This window comes from Sciurus carolinensis, chromosome 4, assembly GCF_902686445.1.
Source record: "Sciurus carolinensis chromosome 4, mSciCar1.2, whole genome shotgun sequence".
Lineage (NCBI taxonomy): Eukaryota > Metazoa > Chordata > Mammalia > Rodentia > Sciuridae > Sciurus > Sciurus carolinensis.
Window position 1 is genome coordinate 2,426,605 of NC_062216.1, and position 14,531 is coordinate 2,441,135.

General features: G+C 49.5%; 1 protein-coding gene across 1 annotated transcript in view; it reads right to left on the bottom strand.

The window, feature by feature from the left end:
• Csmd1 (CUB and Sushi multiple domains 1) overlaps nucleotides 1-14,531 on the bottom strand; it is a 1,673,782-nt gene that overhangs the window by 380,524 nt on the left and 1,278,727 nt on the right. Inside the window, exon 11 of the mRNA XM_047550875.1 lies at nucleotides 12,072-12,175. Within this exon, the coding sequence (XP_047406831.1) occupies nucleotides 12,072-12,175 (104 nt within the window). The remainder of the gene's footprint in view (nucleotides 1-12,071; nucleotides 12,176-14,531) is intronic.

Below are 14,531 nucleotides of genomic sequence, written 5' to 3' on the forward strand. Positions count from 1 at the left end.
AGGCAGGAAGGGGACCTGCGCCAGTGAGGTTCAGCTCGGAGGTGGTGGGAGTCGGCGTCCGGGCCTCACCCAGGTCCACCCAGCCCCTGGCCCTGTGAGGGCTACTTCAGGTGCCAAGGGGTCTGCTAATGTGATTAAGGCCAGGGTCACCAAATAAGGACCTTAATCTTAAGGGTTATCCAGGTGGGCCTCAAATGCCATCCCAAGAGTCCACAGGGAAGGGGAGACGGAGATGCAGATGGGAGGCCCAAAGGCCAAGTGACCACAGGGCTGTGCTGCTGTGATCCCAGGACTGCCAGACGCTGAAGCTGACACAGAAGGCACAGAGTCCCCAGTTCCCCTAGAGCCTTTGGGGCCTGCCACCCTGCTGACTCATGGTGTTATGGTTTGGGTGTGAGGTGTCCCCCAAAACCTCATGTGTGAGACAGTGCAGGAAGGTTCACAGGAGAAAGACTGGGCTGTGAGGGTCTGACCAGAGCAGGGAATTAATCCCCTGATAGGGATTAACTGGGCGGTAACTGAAGCAGTGGGTGTGGCCGGAGGAGGTGGGCATTGGGGCGTGGCTTTGGGGTCTGTATTTGTATCTGGTCAGAGGAGTGTCTCTCTCTCTCTCTCTCCCTCTCTGCTTCCTGATCATCATGTGAGCTCTTTCCCTCTGCCACGCTCTTCCACCATGCTGTCCTGCCTCACCTGGAGCCCCGAGGAATGGAGCCTGCTCTCTATGGACTGAGACCTCAGAAATCGTGAGTCCTTAAATAAGATTCACTTCCCTAAAGCTGTTCTGGTCAGATCGTTTGGTCACAGCAGTGAAAAGGTGACTAAAACTCCTGGAGTTGGTCCAGTGAAACTGCTGTGAACTTCTGAGTTCCTGATAGACATTTCAGGTGTTTGTTTCTGGTTCTGTTTTTGTCACTGAGTTTGAGGGAACAAGTGACAGAGATTTTGGGAACACCTATCAGTACCCTAGGTCATGTGGGTTAATGACCACAGCCACTGCTTGGACACTCAAAGAAAATAGTTTTGAAGTCACCATCAATAAATCCAGCAGTTTTTAAAAAAGAAAAAGAAGAGGAGAACACTGGATTACCCCTAGGAAAGCGGGAGAGAAACCCAGGGGAACAAAGTCCAGAAAACCAAACAGACAGCGAGCAGCAGGGCCCGGGCAGAGGCAGACCAGGTACCACCCTGAACTCAGTGGCTGAGGTGCCAGGGAAGGCCTGGGCAGGTGGAGTCCGTGCGAACAGCAGGCTCGCTGCCCAGCAGGAACAGCTTCCCAGGCCAAGGGGCCCCACGGTGCGGGCACTGCCTGAGCAAGGGACCCCCACCAGGGAGACCCCACTGTCCCAGGTCTGCAGGGGCCCAGCCACAGTGTCACACGTGCAGCGAAGACCAACAGAGCCCAGAGGAACACAGACCCCACACCCCGAGGCCTGGGTGCCTCCCTTTAGAAGCCAGGCAGAAACCAGAGAGGGCTGGCATTGGCCACGGGGTGCAGCGCCCCAAGGAGACCTGGCTCACTCCCCGCAGCACCCCAAGGAGAGCCCTGGCTCACTCCCCACGGCCCACAGCTCACGGGCTCTCTGCTCTGCGGGGGTGGATCCCAGCCAGGACCAGAGGGCGACCCGCCTGCCCCTTTGAAGGACAGAAGCAAGGGCATGCATTCTGGACCACAGCGGAATCGACAAAATCCTTCAGCAAAAGGCAACAAGAACACCTCTAAGCCATGAAAATCAAACACACGGTTCGAAATAACCAGGACTGGAAGTGGAAGTCTCCAGGCAGATAAGGAAAGTCCCAGAACTGAGGGAAAAGGAAACAGGACAAACTGTGGAGTGCCACTGGACGGCCCGGAGCAACTCCTAAGGCAGAGGACACCACGAGGCGGGAGGAACATCTGCTCAACGTCCCCCGGAGGGTCCAGGAGCCAGAGAGCAAAGCCCGCCCAGCGCCCGGAGGAGGGCGGCAGCGAAATCAGTGAGTTACAGGAGAGCAACAGGGGGAAGGGCGGACAGACCTCCCCTCCGACAGTCGGCACAGATGCCCTCCCTGGAGTCAAGGGCAGAGAGGGCGCACGGGGAGACGCGGACCACAGCGTCTGCTGCAGAGTGGGGTTCACTGCAGAGCCAGTGGCCGCCAGGAGAACAAGGGCTTGCTATGATCGTTCAAGCTCACAGCGTCAACAAGTCATCAAAAATGGACAGACTTCCAAAGCTACAAAGTGTCCAGACTGAACCGAGATCAAAGAGTCCCAAAAGCCTTGTAACCATTACAATATCTGACGTATGACTAAAGCGTTCCCCCCAAATTAAATCTGCAGGCCGAGATGTTCCCACTGGGAATTGCATCAAACTTTTATAGAAAAATCAACACCAAATATTCACAAATTCTTCCAGAAAACAGAAGAGGAAATGATCCATCATTCGGTAATAAGGCCAGTATTAACCTGATACCAAAACCAAAGGTGACACAGAGAACTACGGGTCAATGTCTTTAATGAATGTAGATGCAAACATTGTCCATAAAACCCAGAAACCTGAATCCAACAACGTGGGAACACACTGCGCCACAGAGGAAACCCACCACATTCACACAAGGCTGCCTCACGTCAGAAACCCGACTCATGCAAGCCGCGATCGAGCGAGCTCAGGAGAGAAACAGAGCTCTGTCCCAGCGGACACCGGAAAGCAGGTGCTCAAGGGCTGGGGACACCGTGGTGAGCACGTGCCCGCGCTCCAGGAAGCAGTCCCAGCAGTTGTAGCATGGGTTTGAGATGCATGCACCAGGTCAGGGACAAGCTCAGTGGATGGCACAGGCCATGCAGCAGCTGAGACACTGGACAAAGAAAAACAGAGAGCAGCATCGCTGTGCCAGCCTCACTCACCAGTGGCCGTGGGCTCAGTGAGGTGTGGTTCTGGCAGAGGGCTAGACACAGCAGTGGGACAAGGACTCAGGAATGACCCACACTCACACACCCTCTGGCTTTTGACAAAGGCACAAAACCTATTCACTGGAAGGACGGTCCTCTCCAAAATGGTGCTGAGCCATCGGACATGCAGGACACTAAGGCAGAACACAACGCCCAACCTATGCCACGTGCCTCACACAAAAACCGACTGCAGTGGGGACCACCTTCAAGGACAAATGGAAAGCTGCAGAACTTTTAGGAAGATGCACCGGGAGAGCTGCTGGGCTCCGACCCACACAGCCCATCAGTGGGACCTCATCAACACAGACAAGGAACCATTTATCTCAGATACACAAAGTCCTCAGAGTCAACACTCCAAAGCTGCAGCTAGACCCTGGAGAAAGACACAGAGGGGCTGTGCCAAGGTGGACATTCAGACGGAAAAGAAGCAGACAGCAGGATGTGCAGCATCCCAGCCACCAGGAAAACGAAAATCGGAACCACAAGGAGTATCACTAGAATCCCATCAGAGCAGAAAAACAGTGACAATGCCAAATGCCGGTGCAGGTGTGCGGAACTGGGTCACCCGACACGGGTGAGAGCGTGAGGTGGCAGAGCCACCCTGGGAAGCACTTTGGCAACATCTTACGAAACTGAACATGCAGCTAACATGCCATCCAGCAATTACACACCTGGGTATTTTTCCAAGAGAAATAAAAGCTCATGGTCACACAAAGGTTCATAGCAGCTTTATCACAATAGCAGAGAATGGGGCCCGACCCGGATGTCCCTCAGCAGGTCACTGTTAACTGTCTGTGGAGCCTGCCACGGAACACCAGCAGTGCAAAAGGAAGCAGCGATCGCGGCTCACATCTGGGAGAGGCAGTCACCACAGGCCACTCCACGGGTGACCCCAGCTGCACAGCACCCTGGCGGTGACCTGTGAGAGCTAGAGTACAGACAGCGGCTGTCAGGGTCAGGGAAGGGGTGAGAGTGTGGGCCGTGGGTGTGATTGTCACAGGAAAGATGAGGAGCCCATCTAGGAATCCCCTGCAACGTGACTGTGGTGGGAAGAGGAATTTAAAGAGGTGACTGGTTTGGTTAGAAATACACACATACACAAACAAGTAAAACAGGGATCTGAGCGAGATCTCTGGGTCGTGTTAACGCCAACATCCCGGCTCTGATATTTTGCTAAAGGTGTCCACTGAGGAGACTGGCCAAGCTGGGCTGGGGTCTGTGTCCACACTGTAGGCTCGGCTGTCAGCTAGGCAGCTTCCCTTCTCAACAGCCATCAGTTAGAGCCGTCCTCGTCCACAGCTAGCCAGAAAGTGGCACCTGCCATGTGTGCTGAGAGACGCCCCAGGGGCAGATGCACTGGTCACTTAGGTCCCCTGCTCCTCCTCCCTAACCACAGTCATGCCGGGCAGTGAACCCCAGCACTGCAGAGGGCTGCAGCGGTTTTCATACTGGGGCATAAATAATAATTAAAATGGTAGAGCGATACCTTCCTTTAGTGTTTTTTTTGTTTTGTTTTGTTTTTTGGGGGGTGCTGGGGATCGAACCCAGGGCCTTGTGCTTGCAAGGCAAGCACTCTACCGACTGAGCTATCTCCCCAGCCCCTCCTTTAGTGTTCTTTATGATTCTGAAGCTCCTCTTCATTTCCCCTTCCATGTGGCCTGACACCGTTTGAGGCTGAGAGGCAGAAGACAGGCACAGGGCTTTTGCACTACAAATGCATGCTGCTTCCTCTTTCAATGCATATATCATCCTCCAGAAAACTAAACTTCCCTTTAAAGTTAATTTAATATCAAAGAACACAAATCTTGAGGTGTTCTTGTCTGAAGAATCATGAAGAGAACCCAAGCCCTTCAGGCTCAGAGTCTTTATAGACAGACTTGTATTTTTTGGCTCCTTTAACGAAAGCCACTTGGGGTGATGCTTGTGGTGTAGCACCAGGCCAGTTGGAAGGTCTCCTGCTGCTTGCCCAGGCTGTCAGGGCCTGAGCTTGCCTGAGTGGACACCACCCTGTCCCACTAAGTGTCTCTGGAGACCTAGGCATCTCCCCCCCCAGGAAGTCCACTGCTAAAGACGACGTTCCGTGAGCCCCCAGCATCCCCGGGCCACCTTGCCTCCCCAGGCCTCTGCAGGGGCTGGCATCCCACTCCAAATGCCAGCAGCGTGACCTGTGTTTCCTCACTGCAGAGCGGTGGGGACCAAGAGCCCAGAACATGGAGGTGTCCCGAGAGCACAATGAAGCTGGGGCCTGTGGTCACTCAGTCCTGTGAGACTTGGGCAAGCTGGTCCTGACCCTGTCTCATGCTCACAGCGATCTGGAGTTCCTGCCATAGACTCCCTACTGATGGGGAGCAACGCTGATTGCAGGTTGGACCATCAACGACTCAGAAGCCACGCAGGACCCAAAGGCTAGGCTGCTCTGCTGACAGGGTCCATGGTTCCTGATGTACATTCCAGGCACAATGCAGGAACGGTTTCGGGGGCGGCCACCACCTGATCACAGAGGTCACCACACCCATGGGGCTCTCCTGCACTTAGAGGGCAGCGGTTCTCCACCAACATGGCAGTATCTCCACAACAAAATTCAAAAGGGGCAGGTACGGATACCTCACTAACAGGAAGGCCTCTTTTACTGCTGAAATCACCTGTGGGTGGGTTTAACTTGTACATGTTTCTAAGAATAGAAAAAGAATCTCGACCACTGAGCCACACCCCCAGCCCTATTTTGTAGTTTATTTAGAGAGAGGGTCTCACTGAGTTACTTAGCACCTCACTTTTGCTGAGGCTGGCTTTGATCTCATGATCCTCCTGACTCAGCCTCCCAAACTGCTGAGATTATAGGTGTGCAGCCCCACGCCCATCTAGTCTACTTACTCTTAATATCTGTTAAGATTCAGGTATGGAATGTTCCCCAAAGGCTGGTGAATTGAAGACCTGGTTCCCAGTGAGGTCTTTTAGGAAGTGATCGGATCGTGAGGACTCTGACTTCAGCAGAGGATCCATCCATGTGAGGTGTTAATAATTTGATAAGTCTTAGAAATAGAGAAAGCAATCACAAAATTCATCTGGAAAAATAAGAGACCCAGAATAGTCAAAGCAATCCTGGGCAGAAAGAGTGAGGCAGGCGGTATCACAATACCAGACCTTAAACTCTACTACAGAACAATAGTAAAAAAAAAAAAAAAAAAAAAAATGGCATGGTATTGGCACCAAAATAGACCTGTAGACCAATGGTACAGAATAGAGGACAAAGAGACAAAACCACATAAATGCATTACCTCATACTAGACAAAGGTGCCAAAAACAAACAATGGAGAAAAGAGAGCCTCTTCAACAAATGGTGCTGGGAAAACTGGAAATCCATATGCAGTAAAATGAAATTAAGTCCCTATCTCTCACCCTGCACAGAACTCAACTCAAAATGGATCAAGGACTAGGAATACACCAGAGACCCCATACCAAATAGAAGAAAAAGTAGGCCCGAATCTTTATCATGTTGATTAGGACCAGACTTCCTTAATGAGATTCCTAAAGTGCAAGAAATGAAAACAAGGATCAATAAATGGGATGAATTCAAACTAAAAGGCTTTTTCTCAGTAATGAAACAATCAATAATGTGAAAAGAGAGCCTACAGAGTGGGAGAAAATCTTTTCCATACACACTTCAGATAGAGCACTAATCTCAAAAATTTATAAAGAACTTAAAAACTTTTGCACCAAAAATACAAAGAACCCAATCAATAAATGGGCTAAGGAACTGGGCAGACACTTCACAGAAGAAGATATATAGGTAATTAACAAATATATGAAAAAGTGCTCATAATCCCTAGTAATTAGAGAAATGCAAATTAAAACCATCCTCTAAGACTTTATGTAACTCCTATTAGAATGGCTATTATTAGAATACGAGCAATAATAAGTGTTGGTGAGGATGTGGGGAAAAGGTTCACTCATACATTGCTGGTTGGACTGCAAATTGATGCAGCAACTCTGGAAAGCAGTGTGGAGATTCCTCAGAAAACTTGGAATGGACCCACCATTTGATCCAGCTATCCCACGCCTCGGTTTATACCCAAAGGACTTAAAATCAGCACACTACAGTAACACAGTCACGTCAATGTTTATAGCAGCTCAATTCATGATAGCTAGATTGTGGAACCAACCTAGATGCCCTTCAATAAATGAATGGTTAAAGAAACTGTGGTATATATACACAATGGAATATTATTCAGTCATAAAGAAGAATGAAATGATGGCATGTTTGGGTAAATGGATGGAATTGGAGAATATCATGCTAAGTGAAATAAGCCAATTCCAAAAACCCAAAGCTCGAATGTTTTCCCTGATAAGTGGATGATGATCCATAATGGGGGTGGTGGGGGTGAGGGAGGGGTAAGAGAAGAATGGAGGAACTTTGGATTATGTAGAAGAAACTCAGAGGGGGAGGAAGCAGCTGTGTGAAAGATGGTGGAATGAGACAGATATCATTACCCTCTGTACATGTGTGATACACCAATGGTGTTAATCTACATCGTGTACAACCACAGGAACAAAAAGTTGTACCCCATTTGTGTACAGTGAATCAAAATGCAGTCTATAAAAGTAAAATATAAAAAAAGTAATAATTTGGTAGGTCTACTGGAAGGAGGTGTGAACTCTGGGTTGGTGGACGGGGTTGGAGGCAGTGGTCACAAGGGGTGTGCCCTGCAAGGCTTTCCCCCACCCTTCCTCTCAGCTTGCTGGCCACTGTGACTGAGCAGCTTGATGCTCTGGTGTCCTTCTGCCATGGTGCACTGCCTCACGTCAGGTAGAGCTGTGGAGCCCATCTCCATGGAGTGAGCCTCTGAAATCCTGGGCCAAAGCAAACCTTCCCTTCTTCCAGTTGTTCATGCAGAATATTCTGGTCACAGTGACAGAAAGCTGAATGACTCGCTATCTAACAGTTATGTTTGATAGCAAAATCACGTTAGCATTTTGATGTTACCCATTTTATTTTTTGAAACCTGTGTATTTTATGAGTAGTGTGCTTTCTAGACTTAGTTTTTAAAAATCTACAAACACAGCCAAAATTTACCTAGAATTGGAACATTTTCCTAAAACCTAGTAAAATAAATGTGAAGAAACTTTAAAGGTTCTGAGACCTCTTCCATCCCAGACTAAAACTGGCAGACAAACGTGTCAGGAAGGCAACGTGCTTCCCATGAGGGGCAGTGTGAAGTGGAAGCTGTGTTGTCGGCATGACCGTCAGTAGCTGTGTTTCTACCGCTCGTCACATAAAGCGCGTGTGAGGACACTACTCGAGGCCAGGCCGTGGCTCACTCTTCCCTTTTCCCTGTTGAGTTCTACCTCAGTGTTTGGTGTTCATTAAATATTTCTTCAAAGAACCAGAGAAGTTCCAGACAAGAGGCAGAGAAAGGAAAGCAGATGGCATGTGGACCAGAGTCAAGAATAGAGCTCACTTGACTGTCATCTGTGCTCCAGGGGAACCAGGTTCACAGGCTGAGCCACTGAAAACTGAGAAATGCAGAAACACAGTGTGGGTCCCAAGGAGCCAATGTCTGATTGGATCGATTTTTAGTCATGATTTCTAGAAATAAAAAACAGCCTTCCTATCTTGAGGTCATTTAAACCTCATCTTTCTTTACGCCTGACATGAACTGCTGAACTATTCTTCCACGGCCCCCGATGTGTAGTGATTGACTCTCGTGACGATATCAAAGACATAGAAACACACGTCCTCGGGGCTTAGGGTCTGCCCTCTTACGACTGTCCGGGGACTTTTAATAAAGGGAGGACGTGGCCCTTCAGCCCAGGACCAGAGGGAGATGGTAGAGGAAGCACAGGCCATGCAGGACTGGGCCTTCGCCAGGAGCAGGTTCCACAAGGATGGATTAGTCCAACTGGCATGGTATCTGCTAACCCTCAATCCTGCTTGCACGGATCTCCCTCATGGTGACTATTCATCCTGGTAGAGGGTGGACATTAAAACCACATCCTGTGCCCGCAATCCCCAGTGCATCCTGAGTTAATGCAATCTCCAGTTGCCACCAGTTAATAACTGTCAAGGCCAGAGGGAAGTGAGGTGAGCCAATATCTCCCCATGCAGTCTGCAAATTAAATTCAAGAAAATTATCAATATATATTCTTGCAAAGAGCTCAACAGAGATTTGTTAAGTAAGTTATTTGATTTTTGTCTTGGTTCTGCTGCTCTGGAAAAAGAACCTGAGTACATTCCTCCATCTCACGGGAAACCTGGCATACTGAAGGAGCCCTGAACGCTCACTTGCTGTTTTCTTGTACCACAAAAGCTGAGAAAATAAAAGGCCGTTAACAGAAATCAGAATTTTTAATACCACATTTAGGGTTACTTATTTCATTTTTAGGCACTCTCTCTTCCCAAATGTGTCTAGCATCCCACAGACCCTCAGAAAAGGAGCCAGGAGACACGGAGGTGAGGCAGTGAATACCATTTGGCTATAAAGGAGATTTTTAATGCCTCTTTGATCTCAGATGTGTGTCTTGAGAGCCTGTGATTCTGTGTGTTATCTACTATTTAACTGATCCATGCATCTGTCATTTCTCCAATTAGATTATGAACTCCTCGCTGAGAATATCGGCTGGCATATAAGTGCTCAGAAGCGTTTGCTGATGCATTGTCTAAAATTACCTGTTTGTCCCAGAAACCAGCTGGGAGCCTCTGACTCTCTTCTTCTCCTGTAATTTGGTTCACTGAGGAAATAAGTCAGTGGCTCTTCTTTGCTCTACTGTGGCTGATGAAATGCCCAACTGGTCTTGGTTACATTATGCTTCCCAAAGGGCATCTCAGTTTGATTCAGTTGGCCATTTAGCTTTTCCTTTATAGATTCCAGCTATTGAGAAGAGGCCCTAATAACACGGATGTCATTGTAATACATAGCTTGCCATTGCTTTCTTAACAACAAACAGCATTAAAAAAAATGAGTGTATGATTTTAGACCCTTAACAGTAACCTATGGGATTTTATAGGACGTTAACTTGCTGCATTTATATTTTAAATTTTGCATTTACTTAAAAATTTCTTTCATTTATTTTAGTGACATCCTTTCTTAAATTAGATGTTATGGTAATAATAAAGCTATTTTACATGGGGTTACATTTATTAGCTCTCCAGAGCTTTCACGTGCATTATTTCATTTTTCTCCTTACCACAGGCAGGAAAAGTTTATTATACATATTTTATAGCCATGAAAACAGAGGTATGGAGAGGTAAAATGACTTCCCTCAGGGTCACAGAGACAGTAAATAGCAGAGCTGCAGCCAGAAACTCCATCTTTGACTCCCTGCCTGTTTCCATCTGCTACTTCAGTTTGCAAATCGTGTCCCAGGCCACAGCCAGGCAGTGTGCGCTGCTCCAGAAGCCTGCCAGCTAGGTACCTGGGCTCCCCCTGCTCGGACTCTGTATTCGTAAAGTTGGAGAAATAAAATTTTCCTCTAGTAATTCAGATAAGAATGTCACTGCTTGGTGAGAGTCTGGGGAAACGCGTCCCTTCGTGGTTTGCTGTGGGGCAGGAGTGAGCACATGGGTGTCCCAGGCCAGCTGGGAACACAGATCCAGCTGACTGAAGATACTCCTCACCCCTGGACTTGCTCTGCTGGAGCGTTCCCAAAGGCAAACGAGTCAACCATGACGACGTATGTGTGCAGAGATGTAGACCACGCGGCTGCGTATGAAAGCAGAGGGGCTGGTGGGAGGGAGGCAGAGACCGCCAGGAGAACCCGCCGGGTCACAGCTATCGCCTGTGTGCTGACAGTGAGCGAGCCCCTGGATCTGAGCAGGTGAGGTTCCGATCCTGAGCACCCCTGAGCCAGGCACTTCTCCAGCACGCAGTCGGTCTGTGAGTCGGGAATCTTCAGCCCTAACCCAGCTACCAGGCCTCAGTTTCCCGGGCAGCATGAGGACATTGCTGCAGTGCAGAGATGACAGTGAGCCCCAGAGAAGGACATGGGCCTGGGGACATAGCACAGTGCACTGCACACAAAGGCTCACAGCACCTGGCGCTGTCCCGGGCCGTGAGCCAGGGACAGGATTCTGATTATCAACAGCACTGGTTGGAATGGGTCAGTGAAAAGATGAGCTAGAAACAGAGACTCATCTGCAAAGATGCTCGAACACAAGAAATGGGAGACGGAGGCCCGGCGGCCTGCCGTGGCCCTTTATTCACGAGGCATGGACAGGAGGGTCCGCCTTTTCAAACTGTGACTGTCTCTTCAGTCATCTGTAAAGGACGGATGCAGTGAGCACAGCACATTCCTGTTCCAGGAAAGTCACATGCGGAGGTTCTCAGGGGCAGCTTTCTCACCCGGGAAGAGAGCTGCAGCCATTCGCTAGGCAGATCAAGGAGAGAGGTGGAAACCCTGCGGACAGCTCTCCATTAACCAGTGACACTTCTGGGTCCGTGGTTTCAACAGCTGGTCCTCAGTGAATGAGACAGGACAATATTTCTCTCTGTGTTGAAACCTTTGATCAATGAGGAAGAATGCCCCCAAATCAAATCGCACTTCTGGTTTTGATAAAACAGGTGTGATAAAAACTGTCAAGGCCTGTCTGTGAGGCCCGCACAGGGAGGAGCCAGGTGGGCGCGCAGGGCTGCAGGGAGACTGGCTGGGTGCAGGGGAGGGCGGGGCTTCTGAGGTACGTACCCAGGGCCACTGGCCTTCCTGCCAGGACTCTGGGCAAGGGCTCCGGAGTACACAGTGGGCTACCCCGACGCTCTGTCCCCAGAATAACTAGCTTACCGTGCAGCTTTCCAGCATGCAAGCCTTTCTGGAAAACATTATTCCAAAAACCATCTCTACTTCCAAAAGCACCTGACAACATAAAACCACAGGGAAGCGCAAAGAGGAGCTGAGGGGGGCAGAAAGCAAACAGTCGTCAATTCCACTTTTAGACTTTGCTGTAGTTTTGCTATGAACACATTTCTTGTTTAATTTTGGAAAAACAATTGAACAATTTGGAAAGTTAAACAACCTGCAGTCAGTTCTTCTGCAGTCAGGCTGGAAGCCACTCGGTTAGCGGGGCAGGCACCTTGCAGCACCTGAAGCAGAGCCTCAGGCACGCGTGTCTGCCATGCAGTTTGGGTGTACAAGAGAAGACCAAGGACATACTCACACATACAAGACGGATCTGGTGTCCCCCACCTTCCCGGCGTCCCCTACGGTCAGGGTGTCATAGCCTCGTTCCAACTCAAACTCTTCAAAGGCAAGCTTGATGACCTGAATCCAAAGCACAGAAGAGTTACTGAGCATGAGGCGCTCCGGACTCACGCCACACCCGTCCAGCTGTGGTCTCCAGTCGTTCTCCTCAGTGACAAAGCGCTACAGGGAATCTGCAAGTGTCTTCGAGTACCTATGCCGATGAGCGTACAAATTCTAGAATCCTTAATTAATAGACGTTTGTGGAATTCAAAATTTCTATTTGTTCCAAGTTACTTGTTACGTGCTCTGAAAGGAAGTTTAACCACGACCACACTTTCAGTCAAGTACCCACCGAATATCTACTTTAAAATTTAGGTTGTTTAGACCAACTACATAACATACGATCTAAAGAAGCAATGAACACAGCTAAGAAGGCATGTTTTGAAGGCACCCAGAATACCCCACATAAATGTTTTTAATTAGTGATTTCAGTTAAATTTTCACAAAAAACTTTTCAGTTTCTTTCTGAGGCTCCAAGTCAAAGCCTTGAAGTCTCTGCTGCCCACCGCCCAGCCCGGGGAATGGAACCTGGAACGTCCTGGGCGCTAGGCAGGTGCTCTGCTCCATACATGCACCAACAGACCTCGGTAGCTCACAGGACCTTTCTCCTGGAAGAAAAACGACTTTCTTCGTTGACTGATACTGTGAGTAAGGGGATAGACAGCCAGATCTATCCTGAATAGTCTAGAGCACTGCCCAGGCTTAGAGGGAAGAGAAGCAGATCGTGTCAGATAGATAGATAATGGTAGATGGCAGACTGACAACACGTGGATGAAGAGGTAGATGGCTGATGGGCGACTGATGGATAGATGATAGATGAAAGGGATGGTGGATAGGTCATAGAGAGAGGGAGGGTATGTCGGAGAGGGATGGATGACGAATGGCTGATGATAGATGGACAGATTTAATGTGGAAGAGAAAGGCCATGCAGACGGGAGGACGGGAGGGAGGACCGGAAGAGCAGCACTCACAGCGTCAGAAGCACATTGTGGGAGCCACCCTGAGTAAGGTCGAAACTCGGAAGCTCACAGAAAGGCATCACGTCTGCCCGTTAAGCCTGGCGGGAGCGAGTGTGCTGAGAGCACGCTCGCCTCAGCGTGCGCAGCGTGGCAGGGTCTGAACGGCGCTTTTCAAAGCAATGCGAACAAGGAATACGTACTTTTTGGTACTGGAAATCCTTACTGAAATTAGTGACATACCCATTATTATTTATTTTAAAAACTAGTGTTTTGAACTGCTAATAGTGTTTATGTGAACACGTTACTCTGGCACTCCGTCAGGAAACAGCGAGGGGTCGATCGCGGTGCTAACCCGTCATGTCCTGAACGGCACACCCAGTGCCCCTGGCAGCTGTACTTCTTCCTTCTCTCTTGAGCGACCATGTCCAACGTGAGCTAGAGGAGCACCTTGAAGACCTGGTGGTCCTGTTCCTTTCCTGACGAGCTTACTCAGGCTGGCTTGCCCAGGGCCCTGGAGCCAGGCTTCAGGGTCGCTGGGGCCAGTGTGTCACGAGTCACAGGCTGGGCTGTGCCACCTCTGTGCATTTGACTGGGATACACGAACAGCCACTTCACAATTCTGTCAAGGTGGTGAAGGCGGCTGAGGAGTCTCTGCGGTGTCTAGTCTCCTTGGTCAGCAGAGGCTGTTGCCTGATGGACATCTGACCTTCCTTGCTACTGATGCTTGGTAGAAAGGGAAAACCCAGACTCGGGCCCGTCTGTGGCGCCTCCAGTCTCAGAAAAAGCAGCCTTTGATGAACATGAGGCTGTGAAATAGAAATTGTTCTATTTTAACTGAATTTCCCATCCAGAGCAGTCAATGTAGTGAGACTGACAGGATAATGCGTTGTAACCCATGGGTGACGGGTGGCATGAGCCCTGGGCATCTGTCCCTCCCACACCTAGCCTGCCTGGTCCTGCCCTGGCTGCTGCGCCCTTCGTCTCTGGCCTGTTGAAAGTGCGAGGTGCAGATCCAGTGGTCCCCAGATGCCGCCTTGGGAACCTGTTCCGAGACTAGCCGCAGCCATCAGGCTGGTCCCATAGGTGCCCTGGAGTCACAGGCCTGTTCTAGACGAAGGCAGCAGAGAGGAGCCGCTTCAGCTGCGGATCTGCAATGCCTCCCTTCCCCAGTCACGGGGAAGATCAGAGTGGTGTCTCATGAAGGAAGTTGTCGCAGTAACTGGGCTACCTTTCCTGGGTCTAAGTCTCTGCCTCTGACTTATGATTTCCTTGGACTGCTAGAAATGCATTATATGCTTGCATGCAAAGTACTTCTGGGTAAATCAAGAATAAAGCAGAAATGGTGTAAAGTGATGGATTTTAAATAAATTAATAGGATCTGTATTTTCACACTTTGGTATTGGACTTGGAAGGAA